Source organism: Taeniopygia guttata, chromosome 29 (genome assembly GCF_048771995.1).
Source record: "Taeniopygia guttata chromosome 29, bTaeGut7.mat, whole genome shotgun sequence".
NCBI classification, from domain to species: Eukaryota; Metazoa; Chordata; class Aves; order Passeriformes; family Estrildidae; genus Taeniopygia; species Taeniopygia guttata.
Window position 1 is genome coordinate 3354537 of NC_133054.1, and position 22035 is coordinate 3376571.

At 68.3% G+C, this 22035-nt stretch overlaps 1 protein-coding gene across 5 annotated transcripts; it reads right to left on the bottom strand.

Moving 5' to 3' along the window:
• Window positions 1-853: 853 nt before the first annotated feature.
• On the bottom strand, window positions 854-21510 carry AGAP2 (ArfGAP with GTPase domain, ankyrin repeat and PH domain 2). Of its 5 annotated transcripts, none has more exons than XM_072919513.1 (19): window positions 21105-21510; window positions 13980-14038; window positions 13801-13888; window positions 12766-12851; window positions 12550-12691; window positions 12337-12471; window positions 10832-10953; window positions 10616-10768; window positions 9226-9312; window positions 9044-9148; window positions 8829-8973; window positions 8644-8754; window positions 7359-7490; window positions 7029-7088; window positions 6716-6867; window positions 6548-6638; window positions 5334-5556; window positions 3497-3752; window positions 854-2027 (listed from the first exon to the last, which is right to left on the bottom strand). In XM_072919513.1, exons 1-19 carry the CDS (start codon window positions 21493-21495, stop codon window positions 1785-1787), a joined length of 2781 nt encoding a protein of 926 aa, XP_072775614.1. In that variant the 5' UTR covers window positions 21496-21510; the 3' UTR covers window positions 854-1784. The 5 variants fall into 5 exon arrangements, with proteins under 5 accessions (XP_072775614.1, XP_041567461.2, XP_072775615.1 ...); XM_041711527.2 differs by lacking the exon at window positions 21105-21510 and adding an exon at window positions 16926-18382; XM_072919514.1 differs by lacking the exon at window positions 7029-7088.
• Window positions 21511-22035: the final 525 nt, after the last annotated feature.

A 22035-nucleotide genomic window follows, 5' to 3' on the forward strand; every position in this document is an offset into this window, starting at 1 on the left:
CTGTGCCATCCATGTCCCCTGTGCCATGTCCCCCGTGCCATCCATGTCCCTTGTGCCATCCGTGTCCCCTCTGCCATGTCCCTTGTGCCCTCAGTGTCCCCTGTGCCCCTCTGTGTCCCCTGTGCCATCCGTGTCCCCTGTGCCCTCAGTGTCCCCTGTGCCCCTCAGTGTCCCCTGTGCCATGTCCCCTGTGCCCCTCAATGTCCCCTGTGCCGTGTCCCCTGTGCCCTCCATGTCCCCTGTGCCGTGTCCCCTGTGCCATCCATGTCCCTCTGTGCCCCTCTGTGTCCCCTGTGCCATGTCCCCTGTGCCCTCGTGTCCCCTGTGCCATCCATGTCCCCATGTACCGTGTCCCCTGTGCCCTCCGTGCCCTCCGTGCCCCCCGTGCCCCTCAGTGTCCCCTGTGCCATGTCCCCCGTGCCCTCCGTGTCCCCTGTGCCATGTCCCCTGTGCCATGTCCCCTGTGCCCTCCGTGTCCCCTGTGCCATGTCCCCTGTGCCATCCGTGTCCCCTGTGCCATCCATGTCCCCTGTGCCCTCAGTGTCCCCCGTGCCTTTCATGTCCCCCTGTGCCATGTCCCCTGTGCCCTCCGTGTCCCCTGTGCCATGTCCCCTGTGCCCCTCTGTGTCCCCTGTGCCATGTCCCCTGTTCCATGTCCCCTGTGCCCTCAGTGTCCCCTGTGCCCCTCAGTGTCCCCTGTGCCCTCAGTGTCCCCTGTGCCCCCCGTGCCCCCCGTGCCCCCCGTGCCTTTCATGTCCCCCTGTGCCCCTCAGTGTCCCCTGTGCCCCCCATGCCCCCCGTGCCCCCCATGCCCCCCGTGCCCCCCATGTCCCCTCGGGAAGGACGAGCCGTGTCACAGCACCAGTGTCCGACATTGTCACGTACTTACATCACACCCGCGAGATGAAAACGCTGTACACGGCCCCGACCCCCGGGCGACCCCCGGGGCTGGGACCCCCCCACCGACCCCTCCCACCCCCCGGTCCCCCCCGGTCCCCCCGGTGTCCCCGGGACCCCCTCGGGCTCCCGGCTCGGCCCCTCGGGGCGTGTCGGGGGCGTCACAGCCGGGGCGCCCCTACATTCATGGGGGTCCCGGAGGGGGACGCGGTGTCCCCCCCACACCGGGAGTGGGTCGGGGGTCCCACCGGCGGTGCCCCCCACGCGGGAAGAGGGGTTGGCTCTATCCTATGGCTGAACAAAGCAATAAATTAACGGGGATCCCAAAAACGGGGGGCGGGGGGGGGGGTCGGGGCATGGGGAGGGGGGGTCAGGGCACGGAAATGGGGAGGGGGCGTACAAAAGGTTGTTGTAGAAAAGGTGGGGAGGGGAGTCGGGGTCTGCTCTGCTCCTGGTGCCAGGGCGGGGGGGGACATGGGGACGTGGGGACAGGGGGGTGGGGCAGAGCGGGTGGCGAGGTGAGGGGGATTTGGGGAGGGGGCGCGGGTGGGGGGGTGACAAGGGGAGGGGGACACAGCACGCGGGGGCGATGTGAGCAGGGGGGTGAGGGTGACATGGGCGGGGGTGACACGGGCAGAGGTTACCCCGACCCGGGGAGGGGACAGCGAGGTGACAGTGGCAGTGACATCGCTGCGACCCCTGGCATGGGGGTCCCTGGCACGGAGACGGGACAGGACCAGCGGAGACCCCGACATGGGCAGGATAATAAATAGAGCATCAAAAATACAAACCGTGGGTACGGGGCGACCCCGGGGGTGGCACCGGGGGTGGCACCGGGTGTGGCACCGGGGGTGGCACCGGGGGTGGCACCGGGGGCACCCTCAGGGCTATACCAGGGCAGAGCGGGGCTCGCAGGGCCCCACGCTGGCACAGCTGCTGCGGCGGCGGGGCCCGGGGGTCGGGGGGCCGCCGGGGGTCGGGGGGCTGCCGGGGGTCCCGGGGCTGCCGGGCCCCTCTCCGGGGCAGCCGTGCTGCAGGAGGATCTCGGCGCACTCGCGGCTACCGGAGCGGCGGGCGTAGAACAGCGCGGTGCGGCCGTGACCGTCCCGGGCCCGCACATCGGCCCCGTACTGCGGGCACAGCCACGCGTCACCCGTGGGGTCACCGTGGCCGTGGCACAGCCGCGGAGGTCGTGGTGGGTCCCCACCAGGGGTGGGTCATGTCACCCGTGTCTGCCTTGGGTGTCTTGGCACGTCCCGGGATTGCCACGGATGGTGACACGTCCCCCCCCGTGGTTGTGTCATTGTCCCCATGGCTGTGGTGTGTCCCCCATGGTCACATCGTGTCCCCCATGGTCACACTGTGTCCCCCATGGCCACACCATGTCCCCCATGGTCACATCGTGTCCCCCATGGTCACATCGTGTCCACCGTGTCCCCCATGGTCACACCATGTCCCCCATGTCCCCCATGGCCACACCGTGTCCCCCATGGTCACACCGTGTCCCCCATGGCCACACTGTGTCCCTCATGTCCCCCATGGCCACACTGTGTCCCCCATGTCCCCCATGGTCACACCATGTCCCCCTGGCCACATCCTGTCCCCCATGGTCACACCGTGTCCCCCATGGTCACATCATGTCCCCCATGTCCCCCATGGCCACATCCTGTCCCCCACAGTCACACCGTGTCCCCCATGGCCACATCATGTCCCCCATGTCCCCCATGGTCACACCGTGTCCCCCATGACCACACCATGTCCCCCATGGTCACATCATGTCCCCCATGGTCACACTGTGTCCCTCATGGTCACACCGTGTCCCCCATGGTCACATCGTGTCCCCCATGGCCACATCGTGTCCCCCATGGTCACACCGGGACCACACCGTGTCCCCCATGGCCACACCGTGTCCCCCACGGCCACACTGTGTCCCTCATGGTCACACCATGTCCCCCATGTCCCCCACGGCCACACCGTGTCCCCCATGGCCACACCGTGTCCCCCATGTCCCCCATGGCCACATCATGTCCCCCATGGCCACACCGTGTCCCCCATGACCATACTGTGTCCCCCAAAGCCACCCCACACTCCTCATGCTCGTGTCACTCACCTCCTGACCGTGCCACGGTCCCCAAGGCCACCCCCCATGCCTCAAGACCACCCCATGGTCCCCATGGCCACCCCACATCCCCCACACTCATGTCACGGTCCCCACAACCGTGTCACCTCCCTCGTGGCCATCCCACAGCGCCCACGACCACCCCACATCCCACACGGGCACCCCACGGCCCCTCTGTGCCACCCCACATCCCATATGGGCACCCCACTGCCCCAGTGTGCCACCCCACACCCCTCACAGGCACCCCACGGCCCCAGTGTGCCACCCCACGGCCCCAGTGTGCCACCCCACACCCCTCACAGGCACCCCACGGTCCCGCTGTGCCACCCCACACCCCTCACGGGCACCCCACGGCCCCGGTGTGCCACCCCACATCCCACACGAGCACCCCACGGCCCCGGTGTGCCACCCCACGGCCCCGGTGTGCCACCCCACATCCCACAAGAGCACCCCAAGGCCCCGGTGTGCCACCCCACGTACCCAGAGCAGCAGTTGGGTGACCACCACCTGGGCGGTGTCACAGGCCAGGTGCAGCGCCGTGCGCCGCTCCGTGTCACCCGTGGGGACATTGAGCTGCTCCTTGTGGCTGTGGGCCAGGAGCAGCAGCACCGCGGGCAGGTCCTGCTCGCCCACGGCGCCCAAGAGCCGCTCGGCCAGGGGCACCTCGGCAGCGGGCAGCGGTGCCAGGAACAGGCGCTGCTCGTACTTGGCACGGATCCACGACTCCCGCTCCTCCCTGGGCACGGGGACACGGGGGACAAAAGGGACGTGGGGGGTGAGGGACAGAGGGTGGCACCACAGGGACATGGGGGACAAAAGGGATGTGGGGTGTCAGGGACAGAGGGTGGCACCACAGGGACACAGAGGTGCAATTCCTGCTCCTCCCTGGGCACGGGGACACGGGGGGCAAAAGGGACGTGGGGGGTGAGGGACGGAGGGTGGCACCACGGGGACACGGGGGGCATGGGGACGTGGGGGGTGAGGGACAGAGGGTGGCACCACGGGGACACAGGGGACACAGGGGGTGTGGGGTGTGAGGGACAGAGGGTGGCACCACAGGGACACAGGGGACACAGGGGACACAGGGGACACAGGGGACGTGGGGTATGAGGGACAGAGGGTGGCACCATGGGGACACAGAGGCACAAGTCCTGCTCCTCCCTGGGCATGGGGACACAGGGGACATGGGTGGGTCAGGGACAGCAGGGTGGCACCACAGTGACACAGGGGACACAGGGGACACGGGGGGTACAGGGGATGTGGGGTGTGAGGGACAGAGGGTGGCACCACAGGGACACAGGGGACATGGGGGACACGGGGGATGTGGGGTGTGAGGGATGGAGGGTGGCACCACGGGGACATGGGGGGCACAGGGGACAAAAGGGACATGGGGTGTGAGGGACAGAGGGTGGCACCACGGGGACACAGGGGACACAGGGGACACAGGGGACGTGGGGTGTGAGGGATGGAGGGTGGCACCACTGGGACACAGAGGCGCAATTCCTGCTCCTCCCTGGGCACGGGGACACGGGGGACAAAAGGGACGTGGGGGGTGAGGGATAGAGGGTGGCACCATGGGGACACGGGGGATGTGGGGTGTGAGGGACAGAGGGTGGCACCACGGGGACATGGGGGGCACGGGGGATGTGGGGTGTGAGGGACAGAGGGTGGCACCACGGGGACACTGAGGACACAGGGGATGTGGGGTGTGAGGGACGGAGGGTGGCACCACGGGGACACAGAGGCGCAATTCCTGCTCCTCCCTGGGCACGGGGACACGGGGGCACGGGGGGTGCGGGGTGTCAGGGACAGAGGATGGCACCATGGGGACAATGGGGATGTGGGGTGTGAGGGACAGAGGGTGGCACCACGGGAACACAGGGGACGTGGGGTGTGAGGGACAGCAGGGTGGCACCACGGGGACACAGGGGACGTGGCGTGTCAGGGACAGCATGGTGGCATCACAGTGGCATAGAGGACAGGGACACATGGTGGTATCGGGGACAGCAGGATGGCATCACGGTGACATGGAGGACAGGGACACGTGGTGGCATCGGGGATGGCAGGGTGGCATCACTGTGGCATAGAGGACAGGGACACATGGTGGCATCAGGGATGGCAGGGTGGCATCACTGTAGCATAGAGGGACAGGGACACGTGGTGGCATCGGGGATGGCAGGGGTGGAACCACAGGGACACAGGGGACAGGGACACGTGGCGACATCGGGGATGGCAGGATGGCACCACAGCAGCACAGAGGACACATGGTGACACCAGAGACGAGAGGTGGCAGCGGGGGCACACGAGGGGCACCCACCGGGAGGACTCGGGGGTGGGTTTGCAGCGCCCGCGCGGGTTCTGCTCCCAGATGCTGTTGGCGGTGGCGTTGCCGATGGCCCTGAGCACCAGGGTCAGCTCCCGCGGCCAATCGTCCAGGTCCAGCGAGCGCACGCGTGACACATGCGTGCCCAGGTTGCGGTGGATGCCCGAGCACTCGATGCAGATCAGGGCGCCCAGGTTCAGGCTGGCCCACGTGGGGTCTGTGGGGTGAGTGGGGGGCGTGAGGGGGGTGGTGGATGAGCTGGGGCACCCCTGGGTCCCCGTGGTACGGTCACGGTGACAGCCTGGACTGGCACGTGGGCACGGTGATACGGGGCATGGTGTGGGTCATGGCACCACATGGCATCATGTCACTCGTGGGGGCACCTGTGCCACGGCATTGTGTGACCCATGGCATTGTGTGACCCATGCCATCCATCGTGTGGCCCATGGCATCGTGTCACCCGTGGCATCATGTGGCCCACAGTATTTTGTGGCTTATGGCACTGTGTGGCCCATGACATCCATCATGTCACCCGTGGTGTCATGTGTCCCACAGCACTGTGTGGCTTATGGCATTGTGTGACCCATGGCATTGTGTGACCCATGGCACCATGTGTCCTGTGCCATCCATTGTGTCACCCATGGCATCGTGTCACCCGTGGCATCATGTGGCCCACAGTATTTTGTGGCTTATGGCACCGTGTGACCCATGGCATTGTGTGACCCATGGCACCGTGTGACCCATGGCACCGTGTGGCCCATGCCATCCATCATGTTGCCCATGGCATCACGTAGCACATGGCATCACATGGCCCAGGACATCGTGTGACCCATGGCACCGTGTGGCCCATGCCATCCATCGTGTGACCCATAGCACCATGTGGCCCATGCCATCCATCATGTCACCCATGGCATCACGTGTCCCACAGCATTGTGTGACCCATGGCACTGTGTGGCCCGTGCCATCCATCGTGTAACCCATGGCACTGTGTGGCCCATGGCATCACGTGGCACATGGCAACACATGGCCCAGGACATCATGTGGCCCATGGCATCCCGTCCCCCATGGCACCCCATGGCCTGCAGCCCTCCTTCGCCCCTGTTACCAGCGGCCCAATGTCACCCATGGTACCCCCACTGCTGTCCCATGGAGCGATGTCCCCCCATGTCCCACACCCACCCGTGTCCCCCGGTGTCCCCGGGACTCACTGGGTGCCCCGCAGTCCACGCAGAGCGAGTTCCCGCGGGCGTTGCGGATGGCCTGGATGGCCACGGCCTCGCTCTGGCTGTCCATGCGCGCCTGGGGGGACACGGGGCTCAGAGGGGCGGGCAGGGGGGTGGCACGGGCACCATGCCAGCCCCCCGAGGAGTGCCCACCTTGTTCTTGCTGCTCTCGCAGCACTGCAGGCTGGCCAGGATCTGGCTCTCGATGGCCTGCACCCACGCGTCGCGCTCCTCGAAGCTGCCGGCCTCGAAGTGCCACGTCTGCCCCGTGCTCGACACGATCAGGAACTCAAAGTTCTCCTCCTCTGCAGGACCAGAGACCCCCGGGGGGACAGTGGGATGGGGGTCCTGCACCCCACACCCACCCTGGCACCCAAATCCTGCCCGACCCCCCACCCAGTGTCCCTGGCAGCAGGCAAGGGGGGCACAGCCACATGCACGGGAGGCACCGCTCACGCCACGTTACCTGTTTTATAAATATTTCTTAAACTACCAAAACTTTTTAATTTCCACATTTTGCGCTTGGCTGCGGAGGGTCCGGGCAGCAAGAGTAGAGAGAGGAAACGGGGACAGAGTCAGGGGGACCCACGAAGCCCTGGGGACGGTGCAGAAGGTGGCAGGCAGTGGCAGAGCGAGGGGGATGCGTGGACAGCGTGGCCGAGCGTGGACGGGGGTGTGGGGCAGCGTCACCCCACATCTCCCCGAATTTGGGGTGTCATTGCCGTGGTAGATGGTGGCCTTGTCCCCACGGTGCTGTGGGTGACCGGGGATGGGGACACATGGATGTGGCACCCACCTTCTGCCTGCCCACCCGAGCTCTCGGTCTTGGATGGTGTCATCAGCTTCTTCCGCCGGTGCTTCTTCCTGTCCACCAGCGGCGAGGGAGGAGGGTCCCTGCTGGACACGGCCTCGAAGGACAGCGGGGACTCTGCCACGAGACACACACGGGGTGTTGGGGACACCAGGGGCACCGGGGACACCGGGGTCACCAGGCCCCTGAGCAGCAGGGAGCTCCTCAGGACCACCGAGGCCACCAGGGTCACCAAACCCCTAAGAGACACTCAGGTCAGGGCCACCAGGGTCACCAAGACCGTCAGAGCCACTCAGGTCAGGGCTAGAAGGGTCACCAAGTCCATCAGAGCCACTCAGGTCAGGGCCACCAGGGTCACCAAGCCCGTCAGAGACACTCAGGTCAGGGCCACCAGGGTCACCAAACCCATCAGGGCCACTCAGGTTGGGGCTAGAAGGGTCACCAAACCCATCAGAGACACTCAGATCAGCGCTAGAAGTGTCACCACGTCCATCAGAGCCACTCAGATCAGGACCACCTGGTCCCTGGGCTGGCCAGGACCACCAGGGTCACCGTGGCCTCCAGAGCCATCAGAACCACCAGGGCCACCAAGGGCCACCAGGGTCACCGTGGCCTCCAGAGCCATCAGAACCACCAGGGCCACCAAGGGCCACCAGGGTCACTGTGGTCAGCAAGGGTCACCTTGTCCCTGGGCTGGCCAGGACCACCAGGGTCACCATGGTCAGCAAGGGCCACCTGGTCCCTGGGCTCACCAGGACCACCAGGGTCATGTGGTCAGCAAGGGCCACCTGGTCCCTGGGCTGGCCAGGACCACCAGGGTCACGGTGGTCAGCAAGGGTCACCAGGACCACCAGGGTTATTTGGTCCCTGGGCTCACCAGGACCACCAGGGTCACCATGGTCAGCAAGGGTCACCTGGACCCTGGGCTGGCCAGGACCACCAGGGTCACTGTGGCCTCCAGAGCCATCAGAAGCACCAGGGCCACCAAGGGCCACCAGGGTCACCGTGGCCTCCAGAGCCATCAGAAGCACCAGGGCCACCAAGGGCCACCAGGGTCACCGTGGCCTCCAGAGCCATCAGAACCACCAGGGCCACCAAGGGCCACCAGGGTCACCATGGCCCCCAGAGCCATCAGAACCACCAGGGCCACCAAGGACCACCAGATTCCCGAGCTGCTCAGGAGCCGCCATGCTCAGCAGGGCCACCACGGGGAGGTCCCTGTGGGTGGCCCAGGAGGTGGCCATGTCCCTGCTGGTGCTGTGTCACTCACCTGAGGCCAGCTTGGCACCAGAGGCGGAGGCGCAGCGCTGAAGGGACCCTTTGCCCACCACCTTCAGCCCCGGCTCGGGGGGGAGGCTCAGCCCCACAGAGGGGACAGTGGCTGCAAGGGGGGAGGGACGGTGTCACAGCGGTGGCCGTGTTGTCCCCAAACCCCCTGGTGGCCCTGGCGCTCACCGCCCGGCTCGGGGTCCCGCAGCAGCCCGTTGATGCTGGCCGAGGGGCCGCAGGCGGAGATGGCGCGTGGTGGGCGCTTCCCCGGCACCTTGACCGTGGTGCGGAGCAGGTCCATCTCCTTGCCGTGGGTGCTGTGGATGTAGTCCTGTGGGGACACTGATGGTGACACCGGGTTCTCCCACCCTTTAGGACCACGCGGGGATGGGGACACTCACGTTGATGGTGGGGTGGTAGAAGAGGAGGCCATTGCTGGACAGGGTCACGTATTTCTTCTTCCACTCCTTGTTCAGGGAGTTGCCGCTGCGCTTCAGCAGGAAGCTCTGGGGACAGGGAGCAGTGAGGGGACAGAGGGAGCGGTGGCACCTAGCCAGAACCTCCTGCCACCACCACCACCCACCTGCTTGATGGGGATGGCACGGCCACTGCCGGCCACCTCGCCCCGGCTGTCCAGGCTGCGCTTCTCGGAGTCGCTGCCGCGGCGCGTCTGTGGGGACGGGGACAGGGACAGGGGGTGGCACTCGTGGCGTGCCCACACGTCCCCCACCGCTGGAGCCTGGTGGTGGGGACATTGGGGTGCCACCAACCCCACCACTGGTGGTGGGAACGCCCCGGGTGCCCGCGTGTCCCTCAGTGCCACCCTCACCACCATGACAAGGGGACAACTGAGATGTCACGTGTCCCTCAGTGCCACCCCCACCACCATGACAAGGGGACATTAAGGGTGCCAGGTGTCCCCACCACCCTGCTGGAGGACACAGCAGAACCCCCCTGGTGGAGACCAGGCCAGGTGGGGTGGGGACAGTGTCCAGGTGGGATGAGGGTGGGGACAGTGTCCAGGTGGGATGGGGACAGTGTCCAGGTGGGATGGGGACCATGCCCAGGTGGGATGGGGACAGTGTCCAGGTGGGATGGGGACAGTGTCCAGGTGGGATGAGATGGGGACCATGCCCAGGTGGGATGGGGACAGTGTCCAGGTGGGATGGGGACCATGCCCAGGTGGGATGGGGACAGTGTCCAGGTGGAATGGGGACAGTGTCCAGGTGGGATGAGGGTGGGGACCATGCCCAGGTGGGATGGGGACAGTGTCCAGGTGGGATGGGGACAGTGTCCAGGTGGGATGAGGGTGGGGACCATGCCCAGGTGGGATGGGGACAGTGTCCAGGTGGGATGGGGACAGTGTCCAGGTGGGATGAGGGTGGGGACCATACCCAGGTGGGATGGGGACAGTGTCCAGGTGGGGTGGGGACAGTGTCCAGGTGAGATGGGGACAGTGTCCAGGTGGGATAAGGGTGGGGACAGTGTCCAGGTGAGATGGGGACAGTGTCCAGGTGGGATGGGGACAGTGTCCAGGTGGGATGAGGGTGGGGACCATGTCCAGGTGGGATGGGGACCATGCCCAGGTGGGATGGGGACAGTGTCCAGGTGGGATGAGGGTGGGGACAGTGTCCAGGTGGGATGGGGACAGTGTCCAGGTGGAATGGGGACAGTGTCCAGGTGGGATGAGGGTGGGGACAGTGTCCAGGTGGGGTGGGGACAATGTCCAGGTGGGATGAGGGTGGGGACAGTGTCCAGGTGGGATGAGGGTGGGGACCATGCCCAGGTGGGATGAGGGTGGGAACCATGGCCAGGTGGGATCCTGGGTGCCCTGCGTGTCCTCCATGCCCACACTGGATGCCCAGACGCCCTCAGTGCCACCACCACCATGCCAAGGGGACAACTGAGATGCCACGTGCCCCTCAGTGTCACCACCCCACCAGGGGACACCCGGGGTGCCCGCGGGCACTCACGGCGAAGAGGCTGGTGCGGCGCTTGGCCCCGCGGTGCAGCGAGCTGGGGGTCCCCAGCGGGGCGGGGGTCTCGCTGCGCAGCTCCCGGTGGCTCACGTTGGGCGTGGAGGGCAGTGAGGACGAGTAGTCGCTGGTGTGGCCACCATTGCTGGTCTGGGGGGACATGGGGTCAGCCCGGGCAGTGGCCGGGGGTCGGGGCAGGGGGCCGGGGGGTACCTGGCTGGGGTGGGCGCCCCCCACGGGGGTGGAGGCGGCAGAGTGGCTCGGGGAGCTGGGCAGGGACTTGCAGGAGGACATCAGCTGCTGCTGCTTCTTCAGCGCCACGGCCTTCTGGGCCACTGCAGGGACACCGAGTCAGGAGGGACGGACCCCGGCCTGCCTGGCCACCGGCCTGGAGACCCACAGCTGGGCATGGTGCCCACCACCATCCCACCTGGACACTGTCCCCACCCCCATCCCACCTGACCATGGTCCCCACCCTCATCCCACTTGGGCATGGTCCCCATCCCACCTGGGCATGGTCCCCACCCTTATCCCACCTGGACACTGTCCCCATCCCACCTGGACACTGTCCCCACCCCACCTGGACATTGTTCCCATCCCAGCTGGGCATGGTCCCCACCCTCATCCCACCTGGACACTGTCCCCATCCCACTTGGATGTGTCCCCCATCCCACCTGGACACTGTCCCCACCCTCATCCCACCTGGATACTGTCCCCATCCCAGCTGGACACTGTCCCCATCCCACCTGGGTATGGTCCCCATCCAACCTGGACACTGTCCCCATCCCACCTGGACACTGTCCCCATCCCACTTGGATGTGTCCCCCATCCCACCTGGGGTGGACATGATCCCTGACCTACCCATCCATGGGTTTGCCCCACCTGGACATGGTTCTTTGCACTACCCTGTCCACCGTCCCCATCCCACCTGGGCATGGTCCCCACCCTCATCCCACCTGGACACTGTCCCCATCCCACCTGGACACTGTCCCCATCCTCATCCCACCTGGGCATGGTCCCCATCCCACCTGGGCATGGTCCCCACCCTTATCCCACCTGGACACTGTCCCCATCCCACCTGGACACTGTCCCCATCCTCATCCCACCTGGCACTGTCCCCATCCCACCTGGGCATGGTCCCCACCCTCATCCCACCTGGGCATGGTCCCCACCCTCATCCCACCTGGACACTGTCCCCATCCCACCTGGACACTGTCCCCATCCCACCTGGGCATGGTCCCCACCCTCATCCCACCTGGACACTGTCCCCATCCCACCTGGACACTGTCCCCATCCTCATCCCACCTGGCACTGTCCCCATCCCACCTGGGCATGGTCCCCACCCTCATCCCACCTGGGCATGGTCCCCACCCTCATCCCACCTGGACACTGTCCCCATCCCACCTGGACACTGTCCCCATCCCACCTGGCCATGGTCCCCACCCTCATCCCACCTGGACACTGTCCCCATCCCACTTGGATGTGTCCCCCATCCCACCTGGACACTGTCCCCACCCTCATCCCACCTGGACAATGTCCCCATCCCACCTGGGCATGGTCCCCACCCTCATCCTACTTGGACACTGTCCCCATCCCACCTGGACACTGTCCCCATCCCACCTGGACACTGTTCCCATCCCACCTGGTCACTGTCCCCATCACCCCATGGCACCAGCGCCCTCCCAGCCTGTCCCCACCCCCAGGGGAAGGTCACCCACCCTCGGTGAAGACCCGGTCCACGTTGAGGCCGTAGGTGGCGCAGGTCTCGTAGTAGAGGCAGCGCCTCATGACCTCGCAGAGCTCTCGGGCGCGCGCGTCCTCCACCACCCGCGGGCTGGACGAGCTGACCTTGTCTGGGGGTTCAGGGGGTCAGCCGGGGGTTCCCCGCCCTGCTGCCAGCCCCACAGATGCCCCCCATGTCCCTGGCTCACCCTGGGTGCCCACCAGCGCCAGGGCCACGTCGTCGGCGCCGCGGAGGTCGCTGAGCAGCGCCTGCAGCCGTGTCACCTCCTGGAAGCTGCTCTCGCTCTCCAGGCTGAAGACGAAGATGACGGCGTCCGCCCAGCTGGCAAACTGGGGGGTCACGGGCGGGGGTCAGGGTGAGGTTCTGGCCAACGTGGCCCCCCCGGCCCCCGGGACCCTCCTACCTGTGCGTCCGGGGCGCCGGCCTCCTCCCGGATGAGCAGGAGGTGGCTTTGGCCATCAACTGTCACCTCACGCTTGAACTGGCCACCTGCAGCGGGGAGGAGAAGGGGGGACACTGCAGGAACGCTCTGCCCACACTGATGGAACCTCCCATGGCCATGTCCAGCTCCAGGTGTGAGCAGCGCTTTGACCCCAAAAGGTCCATCCACCCTTCAGCATCTCCACACCTGCCCGTGCCCAGCATCAGGACCGTGTCCATTCCATGGTCATGCCCAGCCCCACCACGTGTCCATCCCAAGCTCAGCTCCATGGATATGTGCAGTCTGCCATCTACATCACCATGGGCACTGCGTCACTGAATCCATCCCCATGACACGGCCATGGTCACATCCATCCCATGCCCATGGTCACGTCCATCCCATGCCCATGGTCACATCCACCCCATGCCTACGGTCATGTCCATCCCATGCTCATGGTCATGTCCATCCCACATCCATGATCCCATCCATACCCTGCCCATGGTCACATCCATCCCATGCCAAGGGCCGTGTCCATCCCATGCCCATGGCCGTGTCCATCCTGCACGCATGGTCACATCCATCCCATGCCCATGGTCATGTCCATGGTCACGTCCATCCCATGCCCATGGTCACGTCCATCCCATGCCCATGGTCGTGCCCATCCCATGCCCATGGTCACACCCATCCCAATCCCATGGTCACGTCCATCCCGCACCCATGGTAACACCCACCCCATGTCCATGGTCATGTCCATCCCAAACCCATGGTCACTTCCATCCCAATCCCATGGTAACACCCATCCCATTCCCATGATCGCGTCCATCTCATGCTCATCGTCATGTCCATCCCAATCCCGTGGTGACTTCTATCCCATGCCCATGGTCACTTCCATCCCCTGCCCATGGTCGTGTCCATGGTCATGTCCATCCCAATCCCATGGTCATGTCCATCCCATGCCCATGGTCGTGTCCATGGTCGTGCCCATCCCATGCCCATCTCCTCCCGATGACCACTCACTCTCGGTGGGCTCCAAGCCCACGTAGGAACCGGTGAGGAACCGATGGACGAGCGCCGACTTCCCGCTCTTGCTGCTGCCCAGGACCCCCTGGGTGGGCAGAGGGGATGTCAGGACAGCTGAGGACACGGTCCTCAGGGGGGGACACGGGGACACGGGGACGTGGGGACACGGCACCCACCAGGCGGATCTCAGGGATAGATCGCCCCAGGGTCCACTCCTGGCTGTTGACCAAAGCCTCTGCGGAGGGAGATGGGTGAGACAGAGCCGGGCACCCCCCAGCACCCCCCAGCACCCCCCAGCACCCCCCAGCACCCCAAGGAGCCCCAATCCCGGGGGGTGCCCCCACCCTGCAGCGCAGCAGCAGCTTCCTGCGTGGGCGGCCACCAGCTGTCACCCAGCAACGGCACCGGGCCCGCGGGGGCGGCGGCAGGACGCGGAGATGGCGCGTGGCAGGACGGGGACGTGGCAGCACGAGGCGTCGTGTGCCAAGGCACGAGGACGCGGCGGGCACGGGGACATGGTGGGCACGGGTGGGGGGACACGGCGTGGCACAGGGACACGGTGGTGACGGGGACGGGCACCAGGACGCTGTTGGTGCAAGGACGTGGTGTGGCATGAGGACACAACGGGCACCAGGACACAGCATGGCAGGAGGATGAGGGGTGGCACAAGGACATCATGGATGGTGCACGAGGACACGATGCCAGCAGTGCAGGACAACCTCAGACCTGAGGATGTGGCATGGCGTGAGCACGAGGTGTGGCACAGGGACACGATGGATGCCCGGGCATGGCGTGGCAGCGTGGCACTGGGACATGGCACAAGGGACGTGGCATGCAGTGTGGCACTGGGACATGGTGTGGCACAAGGACAAGGGACATGGCACAAGGGACATGGCACGCAGTGTGGCACTGGGACATGGCGTGGCACAAGGACAAGGGACATGGCATGCAGTGTGGCACAAGGATGAGGGACATGGCACAAGGGACGTGGCATGCAGTGTGGCACAGGGACATGGCACAAGGGACATGGCATGCAATGTGACACTGGGACATGGTGTGGCACAAGGACGAGGGACATGGCACAAGGGACATGGCATGCAGTGTGGCACTGGGACATGGTGTGGCACAAGGAGGAGGGAGATGGCACAAGGAGGAGGGACATGGCATGCAGTGTGGCACTGGGACATGGCACAAGGGACATGGCATGCAGTGTGGCACTGGGACGTGGTGTGGCACAAGGAGGAGGGACATGGCACAAGAGACATGGCATGCAGTGTGGCACTGGGACATGGTGTGGCACAAGGAGGAGGGAGATGGCACAAGGAGGAGGGACATGGCATGCAGTGTGGCACTGGGACATGGTGTGGCACAAGGACAAGGGACGTGGCATGCAGTGTGGCACTGGGACATGTGTGGCACAAGGACGAGGGACATGGCACAAGGGACATGGCATGCAGTGTGGCACTGGCACAAGGGACATGGCATGCAGTGTGGCACTGGGACATGGCACAAGGGATGTGGCATGCAGTGTGGCACTGGGACATGGTGTGGCACAAGGATGAGGGACGTGGCACAAGGGACGTGGCATGCAGTGTGGCACTGGGACATGGCGTGGCACAAGGACGTGGTGTGGCACAAGGACGAGGGACATGGCATGCAGTGTGGCACTGGGACATGTGTGGCACAAGGACGAGGGACATGGCACGGGCACACAGCGGGCACAAGGCTGCAGTGGCACCTCGCGTGGCACACAAGGACACGGCGTGGCACAAGCGCCTGGCCTGGCACGAGGACGTGCCCTGTGCCCCCCCACACCTCCTACCTGGCATCCCCAGCCCCTCTGGGCAGTGGTGGCACCACAAAGGGGGAGCAGAGGGTGCCCCCCTTTCTGTGCCTCAGTTTCTGCCACCAGCACGGAGCCAGGTCCGTGCCACGCGTGCCAGCCGGGAAAGGGTTAACGCCGCTGCCTGTCACCCCTCATTGTCACCGAGATGCCACCCCCGGCCCTGCAGGTGCTGCCCACGCACCCCGCGGTGCCAAGGGGCGCGCAGAGGGATGCCGGGGGGGACAGAAGGACACGGGGGGGTGGTGGCCGGACAGATGGGGGACAGGATGCGCGGGTGTGACGCACGGATGGAGGCGAGGACAGACGGACGGACGGACGGACGGACGGCGGGACGGAACAACGCGGGTGGAGGTCACGCGTGACCCCCGTGGGGTTCCCCCAGTGGGGAAAGGAGGCGCGGGATCCCCAACACGGGAATGCCCAGAACGGGTCCCGCCGGATCGGACACTTCACATCGGCCCCAGGGCACAAACACGGCGCAGCCCAGCCGGGGGTCACAGCCCCGTTGTACCCCCCTGTACCCCCCTGTACCCCTATGTACACCCCCGTACCCCTCTGTACCCCTCTGTACCCCTCTGTACCCCCCCGTACCCCCCTGTACCCCTCTGTACCCCTCTGTACCCCCCTGTACCCCTCTGTACCCCCCCGTACCCCCCTGTACCCCTCTGTACCCCTCTGTACCCGCCCGTACACCTCTATACCCCCCTGTACCCCTCTGTACCCCCCTGTACCCCTCTGTACCCCCCTGTACCCCCCTGTACCCCTATGTGCCCCCCTGTACACCCCGGTACCCCTCTGTACCCCGCTGTACCCCCCTGTACCCTTCTGTACCCCTCTGTACCCCCCTGTACCCCTCTGTACCCCCCACCCCACAACCACGGGGAGCAGGCGGGTCTGTGCCCCCCCATATCCCCCTGTACCCCTCTGTACCCCCCTGTACCCCCCTGCACACCCCCGTACCCCCCTGTACCCCCGTACCCCCCACCCCACAACCATGGGGAGCAGACGGGTCTGTACCCCCCCGTGTCCCCCTGCACCCCACTGCACACCCCCATACCCCCCTGTACCCCTCTGTACCCCTCTGCACCCACCCGTGCCCCCCACCCCACAGCCACAGGCGGGTCCTGCCGCCCCACACGCGATTCGGGGGTCCCGGCGCCCCCTCCACCCACCAGGGAAACTGAGGCACGGCACCACGACCCCGGGTCACCGAGGGGCGCGGGGACACCGAGCCACGACCGGGACGACCCCCGGGGTCCCCCGGGCCGGTACTCACTGTGCGGGTCCGCACCGGGGGGAGCCCAGGGGGGCGCGGGGTGGGTGGGGGTCGCCGCGGGGCTCTTGGTGAAGATGCCGCTGATGAACTTGAGCATCTTTCGGTCGCGCGTGGAGGCGCGACCCCCCTCGCGCCCCCGTTTCAGCCCGGTCTCGGGGGTCGCGGCGGGCACCAGCCCCCCCGGTTGCAGGTCGCTGTAGTCCAGGGTCTTGCTCTTGCCCTTGCTGGGGGACAGCCGGGCCCGGGGGGGCCCCTCGCTCTTGCCCCCCACCTTGGGGCGCCCCTTCCCCTCTCCCTCGGGCCACGACAAGCGGCTCCCGGACGGTTTTTGGGGGGTCTTGCCCGCTCGGGGGTCGGGGGTCCCGCGGGTCCCCCCGCCGCTCGCCGCTTTGGGGGCTTTGGGACCGGCCAGGCGGAGGCGGCGGGGGCCGGCGGAGGGGTGCGGGGAGCCGGTGGGGGGGTCCAGGGGGGGCGGGGGGGCTCTGCTTCCCTCCGGGGGTCCCTCGGGGCCCCCCCAAGTTGCCTGGCTGAGCAGCGGGCGGCGGGGGGCGGTGGGCTGGGGGATGTCCAGGGCGGCCAGACCCCGTTCCCCCGACCCCCCCAAGGTGCCCTTGGCCCCACGGGGGTCGCGTTTGGGGGGCACCGCCGGCAGAGGGGGGGGCAGCAACGCCGGGTCGGGTTTGGGGGGCACGGCGGGGGGCGGGGGGGGTAACAACGCCGGGTCGGGTTTGGGGGGCACCGCCGGGGGTGGGGGGGGTAACAACGCCGGGTCGGGTTTGGGGGGCACCGCCGGGGGGGGCAGCATGGCCGGGTCGGGTTTGGGGGGCACGGCGGGGGGCGAGGCGGGCGAACGGGGGCGGGGGGCGTCGGGGCCGGGGGGGCCGGGACCGGCCGTACTTATCCGGAGCGCGTCCTGCCGCTGGAAGAGCCGCTCGGGCCGGCGGGCTCGGCCGGGCTCGGGGGTGCGGGGGGCGGCCGCAGCCCCCCCGGTACCGGGGGCTCCATCGCCACCACCCCCCGCCTCCTCCGCCTCCCCCGCGGCGCCCACCGACTCGAGCTTGACCAGCGTGAGCGAGATGAGGTAGGTGGTCCTGCGCTGGAGGCCGGTGGTCCTGCTCATGGGTGCGGGCAGGGCCCCCCCGGGCCGCCCCCCCGGCCCCCCTGGATCCCCGCGCGGCGCCGCGGCCGCCGGTGCCGGTGATGCTCCGGTCCCACCCCCGGCCCTGCCTCCCCGAAGCCTCCGCCGCTCGCCCGCCCCCGGAGGGGTTGGAACCGCCGCCGCCCCCCCCCCGAAATCCCGGCACCCCCCCGCCCGCCGCCGGGATCGGGGCCACCCCCCCGGGTCAGCGGCCGGGGGGCATCGCGGGGGGAACCCCCCGAGAGGGGCGGGGGAGGGGTTGGGGGTTTTTGGGGGGCGCGGGAGGATCGGGGGGAGTCAGGGCGGGGGGAGGGGGGTTATGGGGACCGGGGGGTCCGGGGGGCGCACGGAGGGGGGGTGCAGGTGCGGGTGCTCGGGGCGGTGATGGGGAGGGGGTGCGGGGGCTACGGGGAAGGGGGAGACGGAGGGATGGGGGGTTATGGGGCCGGGGGGGTCATGCCCGGGACCCCCCGGGAACGGGGCTCACGGCAGCGCCCCGACGGGCTCGTCCTTGGCGGCGGCGGCGGCGGCGGCGGCGGCGGAGCGGGGGGCGGCCGGGGCCCACCGGGAGGGGCCCAGAGCGGCCGGGGGGCGCCGGGGCCCGGCGGGGCGGGGGGCCCTGAGCGGCCGGGGGCGGCCGGGGCCGCCGTTCTCCGCCATGCGCCGCTCCCAGGGCCGGGTTGGGGCGGGGGCGGGCGGCGGCCCCGCCGCTACCGGGCAGGCGCGAGCGCTCCCGGGCGCCTCCCCGAGCCCCCGGCTCTCCGGTACCTGCTGGGCTGCCGGTACAACCCCCCCAGCCCGGTACTGCCCTCCATCCATCCATCCATCCATCCATCCATCCATCCATCCATCCATCCATCCATCCATCCATCCCTATGTCCATCCCGCTGCTCCCCGCACTCCTAAATCCCTTCCCGGGGTCGGGGGGACCCTCCGGGTGGGTGTGGGGGGGTCTGGGGGCGATTTTGGGGTTTTTCGAGGGGTCTTGCGGGGCTCATCCACCCCTTTTCGGGCATTTTTAGCAGCGGCGCAGCATCCCTGCGCATCCCGTTACCACGGCAACAGCGGGGACGGCGCTGGGACCAGCCGTGGACACCCCCCCCCGTGTCACCCTCGTGGGTCCGGGCCAGGTGTCACGGCCACTGGTGTCCCCACGGCAGTGTGACCCCCCCACGGAGGGACCCTCGCCACCCTGTGCCCCCCCGGAGGTCGGGCGGGGGTCCCAGGGGGGGCCACCCCCGGAGGTGTCCCTGCTGCCACCCCGGGGCTGTGACAGTCCCGGAGGTGACTCTGTCCCGGCCTGGCGGGGGACAGTGCTGCTCCCTTCAGTGCCCCCTTGTCCCCTCCAGTGTCCCCCGCTGTCCCCAAAAAGGGGCCGCGCCTCCCCATGGCTCTGATGTCCCACTCTGCCGGGGGTGGGGGGGACAACACGGGGTCACGGTGGGTCCCACCCTGCCGCCAGAACATCCGTGTCCCTGTCTGTGTCCCCCTCCGTGTCCCCTCCGTGTCTGTGTCCCCCTCCCTGTCCCCTCCGTGTCTGTGTCCCCCTCCGTGTCTGTGTCCCCCTCCCTGTCACCTCCGTGTCTGTGTCCCCCTCCCTGTCCCCTCCCTGTCCCCAAAGCAGCTGCGGCCCCATGGTGGGGCCGGGGGGGGTTCAACAGGGGCAGGAGCCCCCCGGGGGTGGGAGGGGGCTCAGGGCACGATTTGGGGGGGGGGGTCCGTGCCCCCTCCATCGCTCTGTGGGTACCACAACGGGCGCTTGGCAACGCGGCATCCCCCGGCTTCCCGTTGCCATGGAAACCGCGCGGGAGATGCCGGAGTGGGGGGGGGGGCACAAGGATGTGGGGGCTCAGTACGGGCAGGGGGCGGCAATGGAGCCCCTCCCCCCGTGACGTCACCGGACACCCCCGCGTGGGTCGGGGGGATTGGGGGGGGGAGGAGACCCCAAACCCCGCGCAGCCCCCCCATACCAGCAACAAGTATCCCCCCCCAGGCCCCCCACAGGTTCCCCCCCTCCCCTCCCCCAGCAGCGCCTCAGACCCCTCCAGAGGGACCCCCAAACCCACCAGGGACCCCCCAAACCCCCCCCCCACAGCCGGGCCCCCCCGCCCCCACCAGACGTGGGGAGGAAGCGGCTCCATCACCCACAGCGGCGGGGCCGGAAACCACCGCGGGGCTCCGGTACGGAAATGGGGGGGCCCCGGTCCCACCCCGGGGCCTGAACCCCCCGTGCCCCCCGGGGCCTGCACCCCCCGTCCATCCCCTGTCCGTGCCCTGTCCATCCCATGTCCATCCCATGTCCATCCCCTCTCCGTGCCCCCCTGTCCATGCCCTGTCCGTGCCCCCGGTGCCCCCAGCCCCGGTGCCCCCGGTACCCCCCGTGCCCCCCGTGCCCCCCGTGCCCTGTCCATCCCCTGTCCATCCCCTGTCCATCCCCTGTCCGTGCCCTGTCCGTGCCCTGTCCGTGCCCTGTCCATCCCATGTCCATCCCCTGTCCGTGCCCCCCTGTCCATGCCCTGTCCGTGCCCCCGGTGCCCCCCGTGCCCTGTCCGTGCCCTGTCCGTCCTCTGTCCATCCCCTGTCCATCCCCTGTCCGTGCCCCCCTGCCCATGCCCCCCATACCCCCGGTGCCCCCGGTGCCCTGTCCGTGCCCTGTCCATGCCCTATCCATCCCCTGTCCATCCCCTCTCCGTGCCCACCTGCCCGGTGCCCCCGGTGCCCCCCGGTGTTCCCCATGCCCCCCGTGCCCCCGGTGCCCCCCGGTGCCCCCCATGCCCCCCGTGCCCCCATGCCCCCGGTGCCCCCGGTGCCCCCCATGCCCCCCGTGCCCCCATGCCCCCGGTGCCCCCGGTGCCCCCCATGCCCCCCATGCCCCCGGTGCCCCCGGTGCCCCCGTGCCCCCGGTGCCCCCGGTGCTCCCGGTGCCCCCGGTGCCCCCCATGCCCCCGGTGCCCCCCATGCCCCCCGTGCCCCCGGTACCCCCGGTGCCCCCAGTGCCCCCCATGCCCCCGGTGCCCCCGGTGCCCCCGGTGCCGCGGTACCTCGGAGGGCGCTGAGGGCGCTGCCCAGCCTCCCCCGCAGCCGCGGCTCGGGCACGGTCTCCACGAGCCGCCGCAGCCGGTTCAGGTGGCCCTTGGCCCCCTCGTGCCGCGCCACCTCGGCCCGGATGGCGTCCAGGACCTGCCGCCGCTCCCGGGGGGCCCCCATGGCACCCCCGGACCGGACCGGACCGGCCCGGCCCCGCCGCCTCCTGCAGCGGCACCCGCGGGACACGGCACGGCACGGCACGGCACGGCACGGCACGGAAACCGGCGGGACACGGCACGGCACGGCACGGCACGGGGCCGGCAGCGGCGGCGGGGCACGGAAACCGGCAGGGCACGGAAACCGACGTGTTGGGACACGCGGGACAGGCGGGGACATGTGGGACATGCTGGGACACGCAGGACGCATTGGGACACATGGGACACACCGGGACAGGCGGGACACACGGGACACGAGGAACACAAGGGACACGCCAGGACATACGGGACACGCGGGACACGCGGGACACACAGGGACACGGGCACGGCCTGGCATGCCCCAACGTGCCAGCCTGGCCGCCATGCCATGGACATGCCACGGACATGCCATGGACACGCCACAGATACGCCACGGACACACCAGGGACATGCCACGTCACAGACACGCCACGGACATGCCATGGACATGCCACAGACACGCCACAGACACGCCATGGACACACCATGGACACACCACGGGCACGCCACAGATGTGCCATGGACACGCCACAGACACGCCACAGACACACCACGGACACGCCACGGACACGCCACAGGCATGGCAGGGGGACGGTGGCACGGGGGACACTCAGCCGCAGGGACATGCCACACACACGCCACAGACACGTCACATACACACCATGGACATGCCACGGACACACCACAGACACTCCACAGACACGCCATGGAC